Here is a 21,988-nt window from a genome sequence, read left to right on the forward strand (position 1 = left end):
AAGAATACACAAAAATCAGGAGAAAAAGAATATGGAGATAACAAAGAGATGACCACTGTTTTTATTATACTGCTTATCTGATCTCACTTGTTTTATATTTATATGTAATTTTACCAAATGAGATCATAGCTTACAATCTGTTTTCTAATCTGATTTTATTTCATCTAATATAGACTGAATATATTTTCTTGTCAATAAATATTGAGCCATGTCATCATTAATACCCATTGCCGTTGAGTCAATTCTGACTCCTAGTGACCCTATAGGACTGAGTAGAATTGCCCCACAGGGTTTGTAAGGAGCACCTAGTAGATTTGAACTGCTGACCTTTGGGTTAGCAGCTGAACTCTTATCCACTACATCACCAGGGTTTCCATCATCATAAATAGCAGATTAGTATGATACTGCCCCCAGGTGGTGCCAAAAGAGCCCTGGTAGCACACTGTTTAAGAGTTGGGCTGCTAACCAAAAGGTTGGGGGTTCGAAACCACCAAGTTCTCTGTGGGAGAAAGATGTGGCAATCTGCTTCTGTAAAGATTACAACCTTGGAAACCCTATGAGGCAGTTCGACTCTGTTCTATAGGGTCACTATGAGTCAGAACTGACTCGACGGCGGTGGGCAGGTGGTACAAAAAGTTAACATGCTCAGCTCTTAACGTAAAGGTTGGAAGTTTGAGTCCACCCAGAAGTGCCTTGGAAGAAAGGCCTGGCAATCTACCTCCAAAAAACTCAGCCACTGAAAACCCTATAGAGCACAGCTCTACTCAGATATACATGGGGTCATCATGAGTTGGAGTCAACTCGACAACTTTCTGTTTTGGTTTTTAGTATTGTATTGTGCCACTCTATTTTTTTTTTTTTTTATTGATGGATATATTATTTAGTAAGACAGCTAAAAGCAAAATTACATAATAAATGAAAACAATCTTGTCACAATCTTAACAAATATGTGGGAAGCTTTCCTCTGCACCCCCATCCCAAGACCACATAGAAATGTTGGACAAAATATTATATTGTTACCTTTGGTAGGCATTCAACCAAACATGTATGGCTTCATATTTTTCTGCTTCCTGTTTTCATTCTGGAGCCAAAGATGGAAAGAAAAAGGGAAGAAGGGATGGAGAAAGGGAGTGAGGGAGAAAACACACCAGGAGACCACACCTAAGGGATAAGCAGTAGCTGAATCATGGGGTCCAGAAATGATAATCATAACTAGTGTTTAGTGTTTGCTCTGCCACAGGTACTCTTCTAGTTGCTTACGTGTAATATCTTATTGGCTGGATGCACAGGTGTGCTGTATAATATTTTCCCCTCACCGTCTCCTTAGCTGCATAAGGACATACTATCCACTAAAGACACAAAGTAAAGTGTGCACCTTAGGGGGAGATGTTTTCCTCTGAAGAAACCCAGAACTCTGTTAAATTATCTTAGTTGGGTAAGGGACGAAGGGCTGTTCTCTGGCACCAGAGAATCTAGCCCATTCTGAACAGGGGCAATAAATAACGTTCATTGCCTGCAGGGGGCTTTCCACTTCTACTACCACCTTTTACTTTTTATTGGGGCCCTGGTGGTGCAGTAGTTAAGAGCTCAACCACTCCTTAGAAACCTATGGGACAGTTTAACTCTGTCTTACCGGGTCGCTGTGAGTCGGAATCGACTCGAAGGCAATGAGTTTTGCCTTTTATTAAAACCCAAGCCAATTCCGACTTGTAGTGACCCTATACCACAGAGCAGAACTGCCCCGTAGGGTTTCTAAGGCTGTAATCTTTACAGAAGCAGGCTGCCACAGCTTTCTCTCTGGCAAAGTGGCTGGTGGGTTCGAACTGCCGATCTTTCCGTTAGCAGCTAAGCACTTAACCACTGTGCCACCAGGGCTCCTTACCCCCCTTTTATTGCCCCTCCCCTATCTGCCGTCTGTACATGCTGTCCTGTTAGTACTTAATCCTGGAAGAGGGGAACTTAGGTGCTCTCCTCCCAAAATGTGAACTGGGGGGTGCTTGGATGCGATCTAACCCTGTGGACAGGAGCCTCACTTGGGAAACCTAGGCTGAAGTGTGCTGTGAGTAATAAATGCCTGTCGACCACGTCATTAGAAGTGTCTGGTCTGTGCCTTGCTCCAAATGGTCCTTCACTAAGAACTTGTGAATACAGTGGCATTGCAATTTTTAATACTCCTAACAACCCTTTGAGATAGATACTATTAATATCTTTATTTTCCAGATGATAAAACTAAGGCACAGGGTGGCTAAGTAACTTGGCTTAGATAACACAGCTAAAGTAGAGGAGTAGGATTTTGGACCCAGCTGATTTAGCTCAGGAGTCTACCTTCTTAGGCTTCCACCTTAGGTTCTAAAGTTCTCATTCCAAGATAGGTAAATACAGCCTCATGGCAACTTACAGAGATACTGTTGTTGCTAGGTGCCATCAAGTAGGTTCCAACTCATAGTGACCCCGTGTACAACAGAATGAAAACACTGCCCAGTCCTGCGCCATCCTCACAATCATTGTTATGCTTGAGGCCACTGTTGCAGTCACCATATCAGTCCACCTCATTGAGGGTCTTCCTCATTTTTGCTGACCGTCCACTTCTCCAGAGACTGGTCCCTTCTGATAATACGTCCAAAGTGTGTGAGATGAAATCTCGCCGTCTTTGCTTTCTAAGGAGCATTCTGGCTGCACTTCTTCCAAGACAGATTTGTTCCTTCTTCTTGCAGTCCATGGTATAGTCAATATTCTTTGCCAATACCACAATTTACAGAGATATGGGTACTTTATATAAATTTCAAGGAGCCCTGGTGGGGCAGTGGTTAAGCACTCCACTGCTAACCGAATGGTCGGTGGTTAGAACCTACCAGCCACTCCATGGAAGAAAGTCATGGCAGTCTGCTTCCATAAAGATTACAGTCTTAGAAGCGCTACGGGGCAGTTCTACTCCGTCCTACAGGTTTGCTATGAGTTGGCATCAACTCAACGACAATGGAATTTGGTTATATACATTTCAGCACCCTTGCTATTATTGCTGCTGTGCGTCATCAACTCGATTCTGACTCACAGCAACCCCATGTGACTGAGTAGAATTTCCCCATAGGGTTTTCTTAGCTGTAATCTTTACGAAAGCAGATTGCCAGTTCTTTCTTCTCCAGAGCTGCTGGGTGTGTTCCAACTGTTAATCTTTCAGTTAGCAGCCAAGTACTTAACTGTTGGCACCATCAAGGCTCATATTGCTCATTTTGGTGGTGCAGTGGTTAAGCACTGGGCTGCTAACCGAAAGGTCAACAATTCAAACCCACCAGCAGCTGTGGCGAAAAGATGTGGCAGTCTGCTCCTGTAAAGACTACAACCTTGGAAACCTTATGGGCAGTTCTGCTCTGTCCTATGGTCACTATAAGTCAGAATCAGCTTGATGGCAAAGGGTTTTTGGTTTTTATACTCGGGATAAAATCATCTCTCCAGCAAGACCTGCCCTGTCCATCCTATGGAATATGCCTCCCTCCCTATCGTCTTGGCTCCTTACACTATTATATTTTTCTTTATAGTCCTTTCTTTGAGTGACATTTTGTTCATTGTGTCCCTGATAGAAAACATGAGTGTTCTTGATCCATTACAGGTCTTAGCTCATTAGAACAGGAGCTGATATGTAGGGAGCCCTCCATGACTTTTTGTTGAATGAATGGGTATATGACAAGATGGTGCCATGGATCACTTCCCTAGTTTGACCTTTCGTTAATTCTAATTCACAGATGTGAATAAATGCGATAACTCCACAGTATGCCCAGCCAAATCCATTTGCAACAACTTTACGGAAGGCTACAATTGCTCTTGTGAAGCCGGATATGAGTCAAGCAGTGGGGAAAAAGAGTTCACTGATCCTGGAGTAACTTGCGAAGGTGAGTGTTACTTCGGTGAGAACTTCAGAGAAAAAAAATAGGTATATGCATACAATATACCCAGAGATTTGATCTAATTTTCCACTAAAAAAAAAAAAAAAATCACCTGGATCAAAAGGGGTGAAATGTGGAACAGAATTTCAAATTCTCATGGAATCCAAACTTTCTGGAGCCACTGAGGCTGGATGACACCCTGAAACTATTACCCTGAGATAATCTTTAAACCTTAAACCTTAAACCAACCTTAGCTTAATTAGTAAAATGTGTCTGCCATGACAAATGTGCTCTTTAAAAGAATTATCTATATGAGATCCAACTGACAACGGCAACTCAAAAGGTTAGATAAGCTTATAGGACAGTGAGTTTAAGTTAATGGTGGCAGAATAATTTGGAAAAGGATAGCAAGAATAATTGCACAACTAAAGAATGTAACCAATGTCACCAAATTGTACATGTAGAAATTGTTGAAATCTTGTGTCTTTTGCTGTATAGGTTTTCACCAAAATAAAAAAATAAAATAAAATAGAAGGAAAACATCAAATCAATAGGTCTGATACTTGATACTTACATGAATTACATTAAAAAAAATTCTGTGAATATAGAAATGGGTCCTTATACTCTTTAGCCCTGAATGGCACATTCTTTTGATCTCATGGGCCAACTGCAAATGATAAATAGGGGCTGTTGGGACTGCTGGGACCTGTGCTCATTAGCACTAAGTGGACAGGAATGTTGGCCAAGGATATGTGAAAAGGTTTGACCCTCAATTAGGAACTTTTTTTTAATTAACAATTTTTTATTGTTTTTGCAGTACAGGTTTACCCAGCAGTTTAGGTTCCCATTCAACCATTTCTATACAAATTCTTCAATGACATTGGTTACATTCTTCACAATGTATGGATAGTCTCATTATTTCCATTCTGGTTGTTCTGTTTCCATTAATCTAGTTTCCCTGCCCACTTACCTTCTTTTTTTTTTTTTTTTTTATGTTTTCTTCATGGATGCCCTTGATGTCATTCCATAACTCATCTGGTCTTTCTTTATGTTGAGGTGTAATCCATACTGAAGGCTGTGGTCTTTCATCTTCCTCAGTAACTGTTCCAAACCCTCTTCTCTTTCAGCAAGCAAGGTCGTGTCATCTGCAATATTGCAGGTTGTTAATGAGTCTTCCTCCAATCCTGACACCTCATTCTTTTTTCATATGGTCCAGCTTCTTGGATTATTTGCTCAGCATACAGATTGAATAAGTATGGTGAAAGGATCATACTCTGACACACACCTTTTGTGATTTTAAACCATGCAGTATCCCCTTGTTCTGTTTGAAGGACTGCCTCTTGGTCTATGTACAGGTTCCTCATGAGCACAATTAAGTGTTCTGGAATTCCCATTCTTTACAATGTTATCCATAATTTGTTCTGATCCACAGAGTCGAATGCCTTTGCACAGCAAATAAAAGCACAGATAAACATCTTTCTAGTATTCTCAACTTTCAGCCAGTATCCAGCTGACATCAGCGATGATATCCCTGGTTTCACGTCCTCTTCTAAATTCAGTTTGAATTTCTGGCAGTTCCCTGTGGATATACTGCCGCAGCTGCTTTTGAATGATCTTCAACAAAATTTTACTTGTGTGTAATATTAATGATATTGTTTAATAATTTTCCCATTCTGTTGGATCACCTTTCTTTGGAATGGGCAAAAATATGGATCAATTCCAGTCAGTTAGCCAGGTAGCTATCTTCCAGATGTCTTGGCATAAACAGGTAAACACATCCAGCATTGCATCTGTTTGCTGAAACATCTCAGTTGGTATTCCACCAGTTCCTAGAGGCTTGCTTTTCACCAATGCCTTCACTGCAGCTTGGGCTTATTCCTTCAGTACTGCTGGTTCTTGATCGCATGCTACCTCCTGAAATGGTTGAACATTGACCAATTCTTATGGGTACAGTGACTCTGTGTATTCCTTCCACCTTCTTTTGATGCTTCCTGCGTTGTTGAGTATTCTCCCCATAGAATACTTCAGTACTGCAACTCGAGGCTTGATTTTTTTTCTTCAGTTCTTTCAGCTTGAGAAATATCAAGTGTGTTCTTCTCTTTTGGTTTTCTAACTCCAGGCCTTTGCACATGTCACTATAATACTTTATTTTGTCTTTTCTAGCCACCCTTTAAAATCTCGTGTTAAGCTCTTTTACTTCATCATTTCTTTCTTTTGCTTTAGCTACTCTATGTTCAAAGCAAGTTTCAGAGTCTCTTCAGACATCCACTTAGGTCTTTTCTTTCTTTCCTGTCTTTTTAATGACCTCTTGCTTTCTTCACGTATGGTGTCCTTGATGTCATTCCACAACACATCTGGTCTTTAGTCATTAGTGTTCAACACATCAAATCTGTTCTTAAGATGGTCTCTAAATTTAGGTGGGATATACTCAAGGTTGTAAGGCTCTCATGGGCTTGTTTTAATTTTCTTCAGCTTCAACTTGAACTTCCATATGAGCAACTGATGGTCTGTTCTACAGTTGGCCCCTTGCCTTGCTCTGACTGGTGATATTGAGCTTTTCCATTATTTCTTTCCAAAGATGTAGTTGATTTGATTCCTGCGTATTCCATCTGAAGAGATCCACATGTACAGTCACCATCTATGTTGGTGAGAACAGGTATTTGCAATAAGTCCTTGGTAGTGCAAAATTCTATCATGCCATCTCCAGCGTCTTTTCTACCACCAAGGCTGTAGTTTCCAAATACTGATCCTTCTTCTTTGTTTCCAACTTTCACATTCTAATCACCAGGAATTATCAATGCATCTTGATTGCATATTTCATCAATTTCAGACTGCAGAAGTTGGTAAAAATCTTCAATTTCCTTATCATTGACATTAGTGTTTGGTGTGTGAATATGAATCATAGCCATATTAACTGGTCTTCCTTATAGGTGTATGGACATTATTCTAGCACCACACTTCAGGATAGAATTTGAAGTGTTCTTTATTTTTTAAAAAATTTTTAATTGTACTTTAGATGAAGATTTACAGAACAAACTAGTTTCTCCTCAAACAGTTAATACACACATTGTTCTATGACATTGGTTAACAACTCCACGACCTGTCAACACTCTCCTTTCTCAACCCTGGGTTCCCTATTACCAGCTTTCCTGTTCCCTCTTGACTTCTAGTCCCTGTCCCAGGGCTAGTGGGCCACTTTAGTCTTGTTTTGTTCCATGCGCCTGTTCAATCTTTGGCTGAAAAGCAAACCCCAAGAGTGGCCTCATTATTGAGTTGAAAGGGTGTCTGGGGGGCATACGCTCGCGGTTTCTCCACACTCTGTCAGGCCAGCAAGTCTGGTCTTTCTTTTTGAATTAGAATTTTGTTCTACATTTTTCACCAACTCTGTCTGGGATCCTTTATTGTGATCCCTGTCAGAGAAGTCAGTGGTGGTAGCCGGGCACCATCTCACTGTACTGGACTCAGTCTGGTGGAGGCCATGGTAGATGTGGTCCGTTAGTACTTTGGACTAATCTTTCCCTTGTATCTTTAGTTTTCTTCATTCTTCCTTGCTCCTGATGGGGTGAGACCAGTGGAGTATCCTAGATGGCCGCTCACAGGCTTTTAGGACCCCAGACGCTACTCACCAAAGTAGAATGTAGTATGTATTCTTTATAAATAATGTCATGCCAATTGAGCTTGATATTCCCCAAAATCATGGTCCCAGCAGTTTGGTCCCTCAGGGAGTTTTGATGTGTCTATGGACCTACCATGACCTTGCCTTGTACAGGTTGTTCTGGCTTTCCCAGTATTGTGTACTGTCTTATCCTGCACCAAGGTTTCCACCGATCTGTTGTCTGTTAAGTGTTTTTCCATCCCCACCCCGCCCCCCTTGTAACCACCAAAGATTGTTTCTTTTTGTATGTAAACCTTTTCATGAGTTTTTACAGTAATGGTCTCAAACAATATTTGTCCTTTTGTGATTGACTTATTTCACTCAGCATAATGCACTCCAGATTCATCCATGTTATGAGATGCTTCCCGGGTTTGTTGTTGTTCTTTATCATTGTGTAATACTCCATTGGGGATACCCTGGTGGCATAGTGGTTAAGTGCTACGGCTGCTAACCAAAAGGTCAGCAGTTCGAATCCACCAGGCGCTCCTTGGAAACTCTGTGGGGCAGTTCTACTCTGTCCTATAGGGTCGCCGTGAGTCAGAATCGACTCGACAGCAGTGGGTTTGGTTTTTGGTTTTAATACTCCATTGTGTGTATGTACCACAGCTTGTTAATCCATTCATCTGTTGATGGGCATCCAGGTTGTTTCCGCCTTTTTGCTATTGTGAACACAGATGCAATGAAAGTGGGTGAGCATATGTCTATTCCTGCGACGACTCTTATTTCTCTAGGATATATTCCTAGGAGTGGGATTGCTGGATCAAATGGTATTTCTATTTCTAGCTTTCTAAGGAAGCGCCATATCGTTTTCCAAAATGGTTGTATCATTTTGCATTTCCACTAGCAGTGCATAAGAGTTCCAATCTCCCCACAGCCTCTCCAACATTTGTTATTTTCTGTTTTATTGATTCATGCCAGAAATACCAGGGTGAGACGATATCTCATTGTGGTTTTGATTTGCTAGAGATCGTTAGCATTTCCATACATGTCTGTTGACCACTTGAATGTCTTCTTTGGTGAAGTGTCTGTTCATTTCCTTTACCCATTTTTTAATTGGATTATTTGTCTTTTTGTTGTAGAAGTGCTGGATTTTCCTGTAGATTTTAGAGATTAGGCCTTTATCTGATTTGTAATAGCCAAAAATTGTTTTCCCAATCTCTAGGTTCTCTTTTGGTGAAGTCTTTGATGAACATAAGTGTTTAATTTTTAGAAGATCCCAGTTATCTAGCTTATCCTCTGGAGCTTGTGTGTTGTTGGTTGTGGTTTGTATCCTGTTCATGCTGTGTATTAGGGCCTCTAGCGTTGATCCTATTTTTTCTTTTATGAACTTCATGGTTTTTAGGCTTTATATTTAGGTCTTTGATCCATTTTGAGTTAGTTTTTGCATATGCAATGCAGTATGGGTTCTGTTTCATTTTTTTGCAGATGGACATCCAGTTTTGCCAGCACCATTTGCTAAAAAGACTCTTTTCCACGTTTGATGGACTTTGGGCCTTTGCCAAACAAAGATCGGGTGACCACAGGTGGATGGATTTACATCTGGGTTCTCAATTCTGTTCCGCTGGTCAATGTATCTGTTGTTGTACCAGTACCAGGTTGTTTTGACCACCGTAGCTATATAGTAGGCTCTGCAGTCAGGTAGTGCAAGTCCTCCTACTTTATTCTTCTTCTTCATTAGTGCTTTACTTATCCATGGCTTCTTCCCTTCCCATTAAAGTTAATGATAACTTCTTTCATCTCTTTAAAGAATGCTGTTGGATCCGTATTGCATTGTATTTGCAAATCGCTTTGGGTAGAATTGTCATTTTCACAATGTTGAGTCTACCTATCCATGACCATGGTATGTTTTTCCATTTATGCAGATTAGATCCCTTTTCGTTTCTTACAGTAGTGTTTTGTAGTTTTCTTTGTTTATGTCTTTTACATTCCTAGCTAGATTTATTCCCAAGTATTTTATTTCTTTAGGGGCTATTATAAATGGTATTGTTTTCCTGATTTCCTTCTATTGGTGTATAGGAATCCAACTGATTTTTTTATGTTTATCTTGTATCCTGCTAATCTGCTGAATCTTTCTATTAGTTTCAGTAGTTTTCTCGTGAAGTCTTCTAGGTTTTTATGTATAGTTTCATATCATCCACAAATAGGAAGAGTTTAACTTCTTCATTGCCAATTTGGATGTCCTTTATTTCTGTTTTTTGCCTTATTGCTCTAGCTAGGACTTCCAACACAATGTTAAATAGGAGTGGTGATAAAGGGCATCCTTGTCATGTTCCTGTTCTCAAGGGCAATGTTTTCAGCCTCTCTCCATTAAAAATGATGTTGGCCGTTGGTTTTGTGTATGTGCCCTTTATTATGCTGAGAAATTTTCCTTCTATACCTATTTAATCATTATATAGAGATATTGGTCTGTAATTTTCTTTTTTTGTGGTGTCTTTGCCTGGTTTTGGTATCAGGGTTATGCTGGCTTCATAGAATGAACTTGGCAATATCACTTCCTTTTCTATATTCTGAAATAGTTTGAGTAGTATTGGCGTAAGCTCTTCTCTGAATGTTTGGTAGAATTCTCCAGTGAAGCCATCTGGGCCAGAGCTTTTTTTATATTATTATTATTACCTTTTCAATCTCTTCTCTTCTCATGACCTGTTCAGATTTTCAACATCATTTTATGTTAGTTTGGGTAGGTAGTGTGTTTCTAGAAATTTGTCCATTTCCTCCAGGTTTTCAAATTTGTTGGAGCATAGTTTTTTGTAATACTCCGTTCTGATTCTTTTGATTTCAGTTGGGTCTGTTGTAATATCCCCCATTTCATTTCTTATTTGGGTTATTTGTGTTCTTTCATGTTTTTCTTTTGTCATTTTGGCCAGTGCTTTGTCGATTATGTTGGTCCTTTCAAAGAACCAACTTTTGGTTTCGTTGAGTCTTTCTATTGTTTTTCCATTCTCTATTTCATTTATTTCTGCTCCGATCATATTATTTCCTTTTTTCTGGTGGCTGTGGGCTTCTTTTGCTCTTCTCTTTCTATTTGTTCAAATTGTGTAGTTAATGTTTTGATTTTGTCCCTTCTTTTTTGCTTTGTGCATCTATTGCTATAAGTTGACCTCTGAGGATTGCCGTTGCTGTGTCCCAAAGGCTTTGGTATGATGGGTTTTCATTCTCATTTGATTCTAGGAATTTTTTTATTCCATCTCTGATTTCTTCTATTAGCCAGTGATTTTTAAGCAGGGTGTTATACAGTTTCCATGTAATTGATTTTTTTTTTTTTTCCTTACTCTTCCTGTTGCTATGCTACTTTGATGGCATTGTGGTCAGAGAATATACTTTGCATTATCTCAGTGTTTTGGATTTTGTTGAGGCTTGCTCTGCAGTCTAAGATACGGCCTATTCTGGAGACTGTTCTATCTGTGTTGGAAAACAATCTGTACTTTGCAGCTGTTGAGTGGAGTGTTCTATATATGTCTATGAAGTCAAGTTGGCAGACTGTGCTCTTTAGCTCTTCTGTTCTTTGTTGAGTTTCTTTCTAGACGTTCTGTCCTTTATCGAGAGTGGTGTGTTGAAGTCTCCTACTATTATTGTGGGACTGTCAATTTCTCTTTTCAGTGCTGTTAGACGTTGTTTTATGTATTTTGGAGCCCTGTCACTGGGTGCACAGGCGTTTATCATGGTTAAGTTTTCCTAATGTATCATCCCTTTAATCATCATATAGTGCCCTTCTTTTTCTTTTATGGTGGATTTTGTTTTAAAGTCTATTTTATCTGAGATTGGTATTGCCACTTCTACTGTTTTTTGATAGTTATTTGCTTGATTTTTTTTTCCACCCTTTGATTTTTAATAAATTTATGTCTTTGTTTTTAAGGTGTGTCTCTTGTGGACAGCATATTGATGGATCCTGTTTTTTTTTAATCCATTCTGTCACTCTCCATCTCTTTATGGGTAATCGACTCAATGGCAATGGATTTTAGGCCATTTACATTCAGTGTAATTATTGATTGGTGTGAGTTTATTGCTGTCGTTTTGTAGTGCTTTTTTTTTCTTTGTGGTGCTAACATTTTCTTTGTTCCTTTTACTCTCCTGTGCTGAGTTCCTTTTGTTTGTGGATTTGTTTTTCATTTCTTTTGTTTTTATTGAGACTTTATGTTTTTCTTCTTTATTTTGATGAGTAGGTTTGTTAACTTTGTGGTTACCTTGAAATTTAGCCTTAACTTCCTAGGTGTGAACTATTCTATTATTATTGGTATCACCTTGCCTTCCTCTCCATTAGAAAGTTCTATACCCTACACCATTTATTCCCTCTTTTATTGTTCGGACATTGTTGTCATTTACAGATTAACCTCTCTGGTTCCCTGTTGCAAGTCCTTTGGTTTTGTATGGTCCTTGAAAGTTTATTTCCTAGGTTGGTATCTGGCTGGTACAATCTTGCATCCTAAATTCAGGCTGCGATCTGATGTTGTTTGTTCTCAGACCAAAGGACTCCCTTTAATAATTCTTGTACGTTTGGTTTGGTTTTTACATATTCCCTTAATTTATGTTTATTTGGAAATATCCTAATTTCACCATCATATTTGAACAAAAGTTTTGCAGGACAGATTATTTGTGGTTAGCAATGTTTTTTTTTCAAGGTTTTATATATATCATCCCACTGCCTTCTTGCCTGCATGGTTTCTGCTGAATAATCAGAGCTTAGGCTTATTGTTTCTGCTCTGTATGTGACTTTTTGTTTTTCTCGAGCTGCTTACAGAATTTTTTGTTTTTGGTTTTAGTTAGTGTGTCTATGATATACCTTGGTGTTTTTCTTTTGGGGTCTATCCTATATGGGGTTTGTTGAGCTTCTTGGTCAGCTTTTCATCATTCATGATATTAGGGAAGTTTTCTGTCAGCAATTCTTCAGTAATCCTCTCTGTGTTTTCCATTTTCTCTCCCTGTTCTAGAACTCCGGTCACTCACAAATTTTTGTTTTTGATTGCATCCCACGTAATTCTCAGAGTTTCCTCTTTTTTTTTTTTTCATTCTTTTTTCTGACTTTTCCTCAAACAGGGTTTTTTCCAAGCGTTTGCCTTCAATTTCACTGTTCTTGTCTTCCATCATTTCAAACCTGTTCTTCAGCCCTTCTATGACACTGTCCAGTTCTGAAATCTTGTTGTTTATCTTTTGGATTTCTAATTGTTGTTTTTGTATGATGTGTTTTTGTTGTCTAGTTGTGAATTTATTTTTGGCATTGTGTTCCTGTATTATTTTCCTGAATTCTTCCATTTTTTGTCTGTATTTTCCATGAATTTTTCTGCCTTTTCCATAAATTTGTCTATTCTTTCCTCATTTTTGTCTACTTTTTGCCTCAACTCTTGGATAGCTCTGAATATTAGAGATCTGAATTCTCTGTCAGGTAGTTCTAGTGCCTTTTCTTCTACTGGAAAGTCATCTGGTGTTTTATTGTGGACACCTACTAAAACTATTCTCTCCTGTTTCTTTAATATGTTTTGATATTGTCTGCTGTCTTTGGGACATTCAGTAGTTATTTTCTTCGTTTCTTGATTGTAGATTTGTTTGTTTCTTCCTGGTTTTTTGTTTTATATGGTTATGTATGAGCAGGCAGGGTGTGTGTTCTTTGTTGTCTGCTCGTCTGTAGTCACGATACTTTTTACCTCCTTGTCCAATAAGTGGGGCCCATCACTCAGTTATGTTGCAACAGGGGAGGTCCAGCTGAAGGGGAGCAGCTGGGATGGGTTGTTTGTGGCACGTACTAGGGCCAACAGGGCAGGCCAAGAATCAGTGCAAGGCAGGTTCCAGTAAGCTGTGCCTGTGTCACTTGGAGGTGTGATATTCAGCACACAGTGCAGGTAGCTAGGAAAGAGGGGGTAGGTTGTGATGTAGGAGGCTAGTATGGATATGGGAAAGAGGAGAGAGAAACAGGAGCCAAAAACAAACAAAGGGGAAAAAAAGAGTGCAAAGGGAGCTTGCTGTTGGAGTGGAAAGATGAGAACCCAAGAAATGTAGAGAAGCAAAAAGGAAAAAGAAAAGGAAAAGAAAAAAAATAACTAGATAAAAATTTGGAAAAGAAAAGCCCCCGGAGGTCCCATCAGTGCAGGCACAAAGACCGGGGAAGTCTCCCAGGTTGCACAGTACAGCCCGGCTAGAGGGGCTATATATGTCACACAGCACCAGGTATTCAGGAGACAGGAAAAGAAGGTAAGTATAGACAGACAAGAACTGAGAAATGAAGAAAGATGGAAAGGGAAAAGAGAGAAGGAAAAAAAAAAGAAAGAAAAGGAAGAAAGAAATGCTCCCAGGGATCCCACTCATACAGCTGGGCAGATTGGGGGAGTGGCTCCTGGGCTGTGCAGTGGAGCCCGGCTAGAAGGGGCTCCCAAGTGTGAAAAGAGAAAGGAAACAAATAAACAAAAGCAACCAAGCAAAAAAAAAAAAAAGCCCTAGGGATCCCACCAGCATGGTGTCTCAGGCTGGGGGAGTGGATCCCCAGTTGAGCAGGGTTTCACAGCCTTTAAGGAAGAAGCAAAGATGGCACACGGAGCCAGGAGTTCGAGGGAAAGGAGGGGGAGTTGGTGGGAGGCACGGAAGAAAACAAAAGAGATGGAAAGAAACACCACCAGCTCAGGGACCCGGCCAGTGTGGAAGGATCGAATCCAAGTGGCTTGGGGCAGAAGCAGTTGCCCCCTGGCCAAAACACTACAGCTGGCAGGAAGCAGAGGAGGCCTGTGGGGGAGAGGAAGAACAGTGGGATTAGGAAAGTGTATTATCTCTCGTTACAGGGTGTTCTGTCTCCTCCTGGGAACTTCATGAAACTGCATTCCCATACTCCCTGTCCACCGATCTGCAATGTGGGTGGGGCGAGTCCAAGTGGAATGGACGCTGCACTTCCCGGCCAGCTGAGCCACTGCTGCCAGCCAGGTAGCTTGGAGATGGAGCAGCGAAGAGAAGGATAGGGGTTTGGGAAAGCGTGTATTGCTGGCTACTGGGTGCTCTGTCTCCTGATGGAAGGTCTTTGAAGCTGCTTTCCCGTGCTCCCTGTCAGCTGATCTCTGACAGGAGTCCAAGGTGGTGAATCTGTGCTGCGTTAGCTGATAAGGGACTTCGGCACATATCTCTCCTTCCTCTCATCCTCTATCAGTTTCTTACTCTATTTGGTGTTTTGCTGAGTTCTTTATCTATTCGTTTGACACTTTAGGTTCCAGGAATGATGTTTGTCTCTCTTTTACTTAGTTTTTCAGGCCTTTGCTGGGGAGGGACAGCATGGTGCTTCTGTCTATGGTGCCATATTGGCTGCAAGTCCCAAAATGTTCTTTTTGATAATGAATGTGACACTGTTCCTCTTCAACTTGTTATTCCTGGCATAATAGACCATATGATTCTCTGATTAATAATGGCCAATACCAGTCCATTTTAGCTCACGAATGGCTGAAGACATCTATCTTCAAGCATTCTATTTCATTTTTGACAACTTCCAATTTTCTTACATTTTTACTTCCTACATTCTACCCTCCAATTATTAATGGATGTTTGCAGGTGTTTCTTCTCATTTTGAGTTGTACCACATCAGCAAGTGAATGTCCCAAAAGCTTTACTCCATCCATGTCATTAAGGTCGAGTCTACTTTGAGAAACTGGCTCTTGCCCAGTCATATTTTGAGTGCCTTCCAACCTTAGGGGCTCATCTTCTGGTACTATATCAGACAGTGTTCTGCTGCTATCCATAAGCTTTTCATTGGCCAATTTTTTTTTTTTTTTCAGAAGTAGACCATCAGGTCCTTTTTTCCACTTTGTCTTAGACTGGAAGCTCTACTGAAACCTGTCCACCATGTTTGATCCTGCTGTTATTTGAAATACTGGTGGCGTAGCTTTGGCATCATAGCAATATGCAAGTCACCCGCAGTGTGATGGATCACTTTTGTGTGGCCTTTCTAGCCATAGTCTTGTAACACCCACCCAAGCGATTGGGTGAGACTGTGCAGATATGGTAGTTGTAGCCCACCAAGGGGATTGGTCAGTTTTGCCATCCTGCTGGGCTTGAAATGAGCCACCCCATTGGTGGGAAAGAGAGAAGAATTTCAGCACCACCAAGGAAGAACAGCTAGGAGTCAGCATGTCCTTTGGACCTGGGATTCCTACATTAAGAAGCTAAGTGCCTTTTGGCAGAGGCCTAGGGCCAGGGAGAGATGTGCCTGGGAGGCTGTCCTGATGGAAGAACTGTAGCCTTGAGTGTTCCTGCGCCTGAATTGTAACTGTTACCTCCCCAATAAACCCCATAACTGTGAGTACGGCCTGTGAGTTCTGTGTGACCACTGCAATGATTTATCAAACCCAGCAGAGAAGTAGAGAGTGACAAAGGAGAGGTGATTTATGGCAGAGTTGGTAAAGATGGCAGAGTGAGGAGGCATGTCTGATCTCTGCCTCATAGGAATCAGCCTTGGGCTGTTGATCTTGATTCTTCTTCCCCCGATTGAAGTTAGAGGAGGTCAGACACTGCCACCACACTGTTTTTACACGACCACAGTATGACAAACTGACGGATGAGTGGTAGTCACCATGAATAGACACTGCCATTCTCCTGGGGCATGAAACCCAGGAATCTATTTCACTCAACTTTAGAGTGAATACGTCCTTATCTGTATATTATGAGTCTGAGCCAAAAAACCCTCTACCACATAATACATAAATGCTGTATGTATACAAGCAGGAATACACTTAATACCTTCAAGCCTGTAAAGGGGACAGCAGTTGTCCAATGGCAGAATTCTCGCCTTCCATATGGGAGGCCAAAGTTCAGTTTCTGCCCAATGCACCTCAAGTACAGCCACCACCTGTCTGTTAGTGGAGGCCTGCATGTTGAACAGGTTTCAGTGAAGCTCCAGACTAAGACAGACTAGGAAGAAAGCCCTGCGGATCCACTTCTGAAAAGCAACCAGTGAAAACCTTATGGATCACAATGGTCTGGTCGGCAACCAATCATGGGGATGACACAGGCCTGGGAAGCATCCTTCTAGGTGCGTGTGTTGTTATGAGTTGGGGGCTGAGTCCAAGGCAGCAAAAAACAAAAACAACAATCTCTAAAGACGTTCAGAGGAGTCCTCCAACCCTCTACGCTCCTGCAAGCAAATGAGGACCTCAATGTCGGAGAGCAGAGGGAGTGTGGACATAATGGAAGGGCTTGGGAGACAAAGGACTGGTTCATCGGCACATAATAAACGCCTTTGTTGTCAGTGGATTCTGGCTTATAGAGACCCCATAGGCTAATGTAGAACTGCCCCATAGGGTTTCCAAGAAGGGGTTGGTGGATTTGAACTGCCGACATTTTGGTTAGCAGCTGTAGCTCGCCAGAGATCTTAGCGACTGTGCCATCAGGGCTATGGGGGGTTACTGGCCACATAAGCTAATTAGAGATTGGTTTGGGATCCCAGCAGATGGGACGCTGAACTTCAGGTACATGGAGGAAATGGAAGTCTTTTCAAGCCCTGTGGAAAATGTTGAGGCAGAAAACGTCTTTCTGTTGGCAAAGGGAGCATAGCTGGGAACCCATGTGTCTGCGCCATGACAGAGAACACATTTATGCCTTCAGATCCTTTTTCTTGTAGAAGGGTACTTGTAATACTCAGTATCATCACCATCTTTTGAGTGCATTTTACACTCCTAGCACATGAGTACACTCCCTCTGATCAAGACAGAACCCAGAAAATGTAGACACACCAGAAAAGTCTCCTTAGTGCCTTCCAAGTGTTCTACCTTGTTATCTGTATCACTGTCTCCCTGCCTGGGACCTTCTCCACAGTGTTTTCCACGCTCCCTCATGCTTTGTCTTTAAGTATCACCTCAGAAAGACACTCCTAGCCCCACTTTAAAATGTCTACCTATTTGCTCTCCTACTCTTTATACTACTGTATTTTCCTTCCTGATACTCAGTCCTACCAACCAACTAACCAGTTGTCATCAGGCCGATTCCAGCCCATTACGACCCCATGTGTGTCAGAGTAGAGCTGTGCTCCATAGCATTTTCAATGGCTGGATGTTTTGGAAGTAGATCACCAGGCCTTTCTTCTGGGGCATCTCTGGGTGGACTAGAACCTCAAACCTTTTGGTTAGCAGCTGAGCACATTAACCGTTGGTACCTGGACATTAATTCCTTGTTAATGTCCTACTTGTCAGTCTCCTCCATTAGGATGTAAGCTCCATGGGGGAAATAAATGTAAGCTCTGGTGAGCGACCAACTGTCTCAATTTTCCTGGGATCGAGGGGGTTCCCAGAATACAGGACTGTGAGTTTTAAAACTGGGATGAGCTGGTCCCTCAACTGCTATGTTCCCAGCAATAAGACTGTGGCTTGTGATGGTGGCCACACCATAAGAATGTGATGAATAAGGGAATTCATGTTAGTGTGACCCATGGCACCAACGCATTGCTTATCTTTCCCCTGCCACAGAAGAGAATGAATGCTGGGGCCCCATGCTGTGCCTGTCCATAGCCACTTGCAACAACACTGTAGGCAGCTACTTTTGTGTCTGTAGACTCGGATTTGTGTCCACTGCTGGAGGAATGCAGTTTACTGGCAATGGAGCCACTTGTGTAGGTGAGCTGCTGTTGTTGGTTGCCATTGAGCTGTTTCCAACTCATGCAACCTTGTGTACAACAGAATGAAACCTTGACCAGTCCTGCATCATCCTCACAATGGCCAGTACGTTCGAGTCCATTGTTGTGGTATTGTGCCAATCCATCCCACTGAGGGTCTTCCATGTCCTCACTGGCCCTCTACTTCACTAAACATGATGTCCTCCTCCAGTGATCGATCCCTCCTGATGACATGTCCGAAGCAAGTGAGTGGGACAATGTCCTGTTGTCATCCATAAGGTTTTCATTGGCTGGCTTTTGGAAGTAGATCACCAGGCCTTTCTTCCTAGTCTTAGTAGGGAAGCTCCGTTGAAATATGTCCACACTATAGGTAATCCTGCTGGTATTTGAAATATTGGTGGCTTACCTTCCAGCATCATAGCAACACGCAACCCACCGCAGTGAGACAAACTGACAGACAAGTGGTGGTGTGTAGGTGAGGGGAATCCATGAAAACTTCAGGTGAAACTTTTCCTAGAAAGAGGGTTGAACTAGGAAAAAAAAATCTAAAATTGACACAATTTGACCTAAATTACCCAAATCATTCATAAATTCCTCAGTTCCTAAGCATTTTTATTGGATATCTTCTTTTCTTTCATTCAAAATCAAGTTATTATGGTTGTGGATTTAAATGGTCTGAAATATTCTAGGCCATAAATCTCTTGGGGCAGGTGAGCATGCTGGGTTAATCTCATCTACCAAGTTTCCCTGTTTCCTGGTTGCCCCTGGAGAGTGGTGCTGATCAGAGCTTAGTGCGAAGGAGGACTATGACTGATAAGCACTATTAGTCATGGTTGAGGAAGGCTGTGCATCAACATGTTGTTGTTAATTGCTGTTGAGTTGATTTGAACTCACAGCAGCCCTGTGTCAGAGAGTAGAACTGCCCCTTAAGGTTTTCTAAGGCTGTAATCTTTACACATATTGCGTGGGGTAGCTGTGAGTCAAAAATTGACTTGATGGCACCTAATAACAACTATCTTTATGAAAACAGTTCGTCAAGATTTTCTCTCACAGATCCACTGGGTGGGTTTGAACTTTCAACCTTTCAGTTAGCAGCCAAACGCTTAACTGTGTGCACCACATTGAGGAAGGTGTACTAATTGATTGGTGTGAAAGAATTGGCCAGTTTAAACTTTTGAATCTTTCAGTTCAGCAACTTAGCATATGACTTCATTATATTCAAGTCATATGTTCCTCCAGAGAGATTGGTAGATAACTGCAAATAAGTTCTATGAAAATCTTTTTGAGTTTGCCCACAGGCATGCTATCATTTTGTATGCCGTTGTTGTGCTTTTGATTTTTAAAATATACAGAAAAAAACAGAAGCACTCCATAAATTCATACTCATAAAATTTAAATTTAGAAGCATTTAGAATAAAATATTTTCATGAAGTCTTTTCCTTTACATTGTCTAGTCTGTCATTTTTTTAAGTTTATAAAAGCTTTTAAGTTTTGTATATTTATCTCAGTATACTGGCTTATATATTACCACATGAATTTCAAGCATTTTTCACTTCTCTTCAATTTTCCTTAAAATCAGCTTACAACCAAAATAATATTTTGCTGTTTAATTTCTTGTATAGGTGTACAAATTTTATTTTTCTTGTCTTATTGCATTGGGTAGAATTTCTAAACATTACTGGACAGCAGCACTGAGTGTTTGTTTTTTGTTTTCTTAACTTCAATGAGAATGTTTGTATTATCCATAAGCCTGATACTTGTTTCAGTTAAATACTCATTATCACCTATTTTCCTTCTATTCTTGGTTTCCAAACAGCTTAAAAATTGGGACTGTGTATTGAGTCTTGTGTCAGTGTTTAGAATGTAAGATATTCCTATGGAAGTAGTCAGTAAGTATTCTAAACACAACCAAACCAGTTGCCATCGAGTTGATTCCAACTCATGGCAACCCCATGTGTGCAGAGAACAGTTCCATGGAGTTTTCAAGGCTGTGACCTTTCAGAAGCAGGTCATCAGGCCTTTGGAGGTGCCCCTGGGTGTGCTTGAACCACCAACCCTTCTGTTAGTAGTTGGTCCCTTAACCAATAACGCCACCCAGGGACTCCAAATACTGTCTGTATGATCTTATTTTTCTCTGCAGCAAACTTGTGGAGATACACCCCCGCCATCTTCTCTAGTTCTCTTTTTTCTCCTAGTTATTCTTGGATTCCTTCCCATCCAACTTGGAGACCTAATCCTCAATAACAATGATGTTCCAGAAGGTACAGGGCATTTGGCCGAGGCTTCTGAGTTTTATAGTTAATGGCCACTTTCTTCCTTCCTTCCCAGATGTTGATGAATGTCTCAACCCCGGGGTCTGTCCTGAGAACACCATCTGTCGCAACATCCCAGGAAGTTACAGATGTACCCGCAAACCAAGCTTCACTCCCAGCAGCTACAATCCTAAAGGTAATGCCCACATTCCTTGGCTCGTGTCCCCCTCCACCATCTTCAAAGTCAGTAGTGTAGCATCTTCCAGTCTCTCTATGACTCTGAAAGGACTCTGTGATGACCAGGGCCCACCTGGATCATCGAGGATAATCTCCCACTTCAAGATCCTTAACATCTACAAAATTCTTGTGCTGTGTAAGGAACCATATTCACAGGTTGTGGGGATTAGGACATAAACATCTTCAGAGAATATTATTCTGCCTACCACACCTCTCCACCTGTTTTTACTAGCTAAAACTCCTTTTATAGAGTTGAGATTTCAACTCATAGTAAATCCAGCCACCATGCACTGATTTATTAACAGGATAACTCAAGGCAAAAACAACTAGTAGGATGAAAAGGATCGTATTTATTATGATGTATTTAACTGAGAATTAAGAGTAACCCTAAATCAGAAAAAAAAAAAAATGTCATCAAGTTGATTTCAACTCAGCCCTGGTGGTGCACTGGTTTAAGTACTGGGATGCTAACTGAAAGGTCATTGATTTGAACCCACCAGCAGCTCTGGAGGTGGAAGATGATGCAGTCACTTTCAAAAAGATTACAGCCTTGAAAACACTATGGGGTAGTCCTACTCTGTCCTATAGGGTCGCTATGAGTCCCTAAGCAGAACATGTAAAATGTTTTATGATTAGAAAGCTGGAACGTGAAACAGAAAAAAGAAGAAAGTGGTAAAATAATCTTTGCTGTGCCAGAACTTCCAATGTTCCCTTAACTAGGAACCATGCTCCCTTGGGTTTTCAGTGGCTGAGTTTTCAGGAGATCACCAGGCCTTTCTTCTGAGGTGCCTCTGGTTGGGTTCCTACCACCTACCTTTTGGTTAGTAGCTCAAGGCCTAACCGTTTACACCACAGGGACTCCTCCATTCAACCATCCCCAAAAAGCAAACCAAACCCAGCGCCGTCGAGTCGATTCTGACTCATAGCAACCCTATATGACAGAGTAAAACTACCCGACAGAGTTTCCAAGGAGCGCCTGGTGGATTTGAACTGCCGACCCTTTGGTTAGCAGCCATAGCACTTAGCCACTACGCCATGAGGGTTTCCATTCAACCATAGCCTCTTTGAATTATAATGAAATAAAATAAGATTATTGTTACAGAAAGGACCAAGTAAATGGATACCCTGAGAGAGTTTAAAAACAGCAGCATTGATGCAGCCTTCCTGTGTTCTCCTGAAGTCTGGCCATGTGTGTCAGAGTAGAACTGTGCTCCACAGGATTTTCAATGGTGACTTCTGGAAGTAGATCGCCAAGCCTTTTTTCTTACTCTATCTTGGTCTGGAAGCTCTGCTGAAACCTGTTTAGCATCATAGCAACACACAAGCCTCCATTGACAGATGGGTGGTGGCCGCTCATGAGATGCATTGCCCAGGAATTGAACCCTGGTCTCTGGCA

The 21,988-nt window shown here is 41.2% G+C and overlaps 1 protein-coding gene across 1 annotated transcript in view; it reads left to right on the forward strand.

The window, feature by feature from the left end:
- Positions 1–21,988, forward strand: part of LOC126072028 (adhesion G protein-coupled receptor E3-like) — a 64,867-nt gene that overhangs the window by 1,617 nt on the left and 41,262 nt on the right. Inside the window, exons 3-4 of the mRNA XM_049876618.1 lie at positions 3,741–3,887; positions 20,432–20,551. Coding sequence (XP_049732575.1) covers positions 3,741–3,887; positions 20,432–20,551 — 267 coding nt within the window. The remainder of the gene's footprint in view (positions 1–3,740; positions 3,888–20,431; positions 20,552–21,988) is intronic.

The sequence above is a fragment of the Elephas maximus genome, chromosome 3, assembly GCF_024166365.1.
Source record: "Elephas maximus indicus isolate mEleMax1 chromosome 3, mEleMax1 primary haplotype, whole genome shotgun sequence".
Lineage (NCBI taxonomy): Eukaryota > Metazoa > Chordata > Mammalia > Proboscidea > Elephantidae > Elephas > Elephas maximus.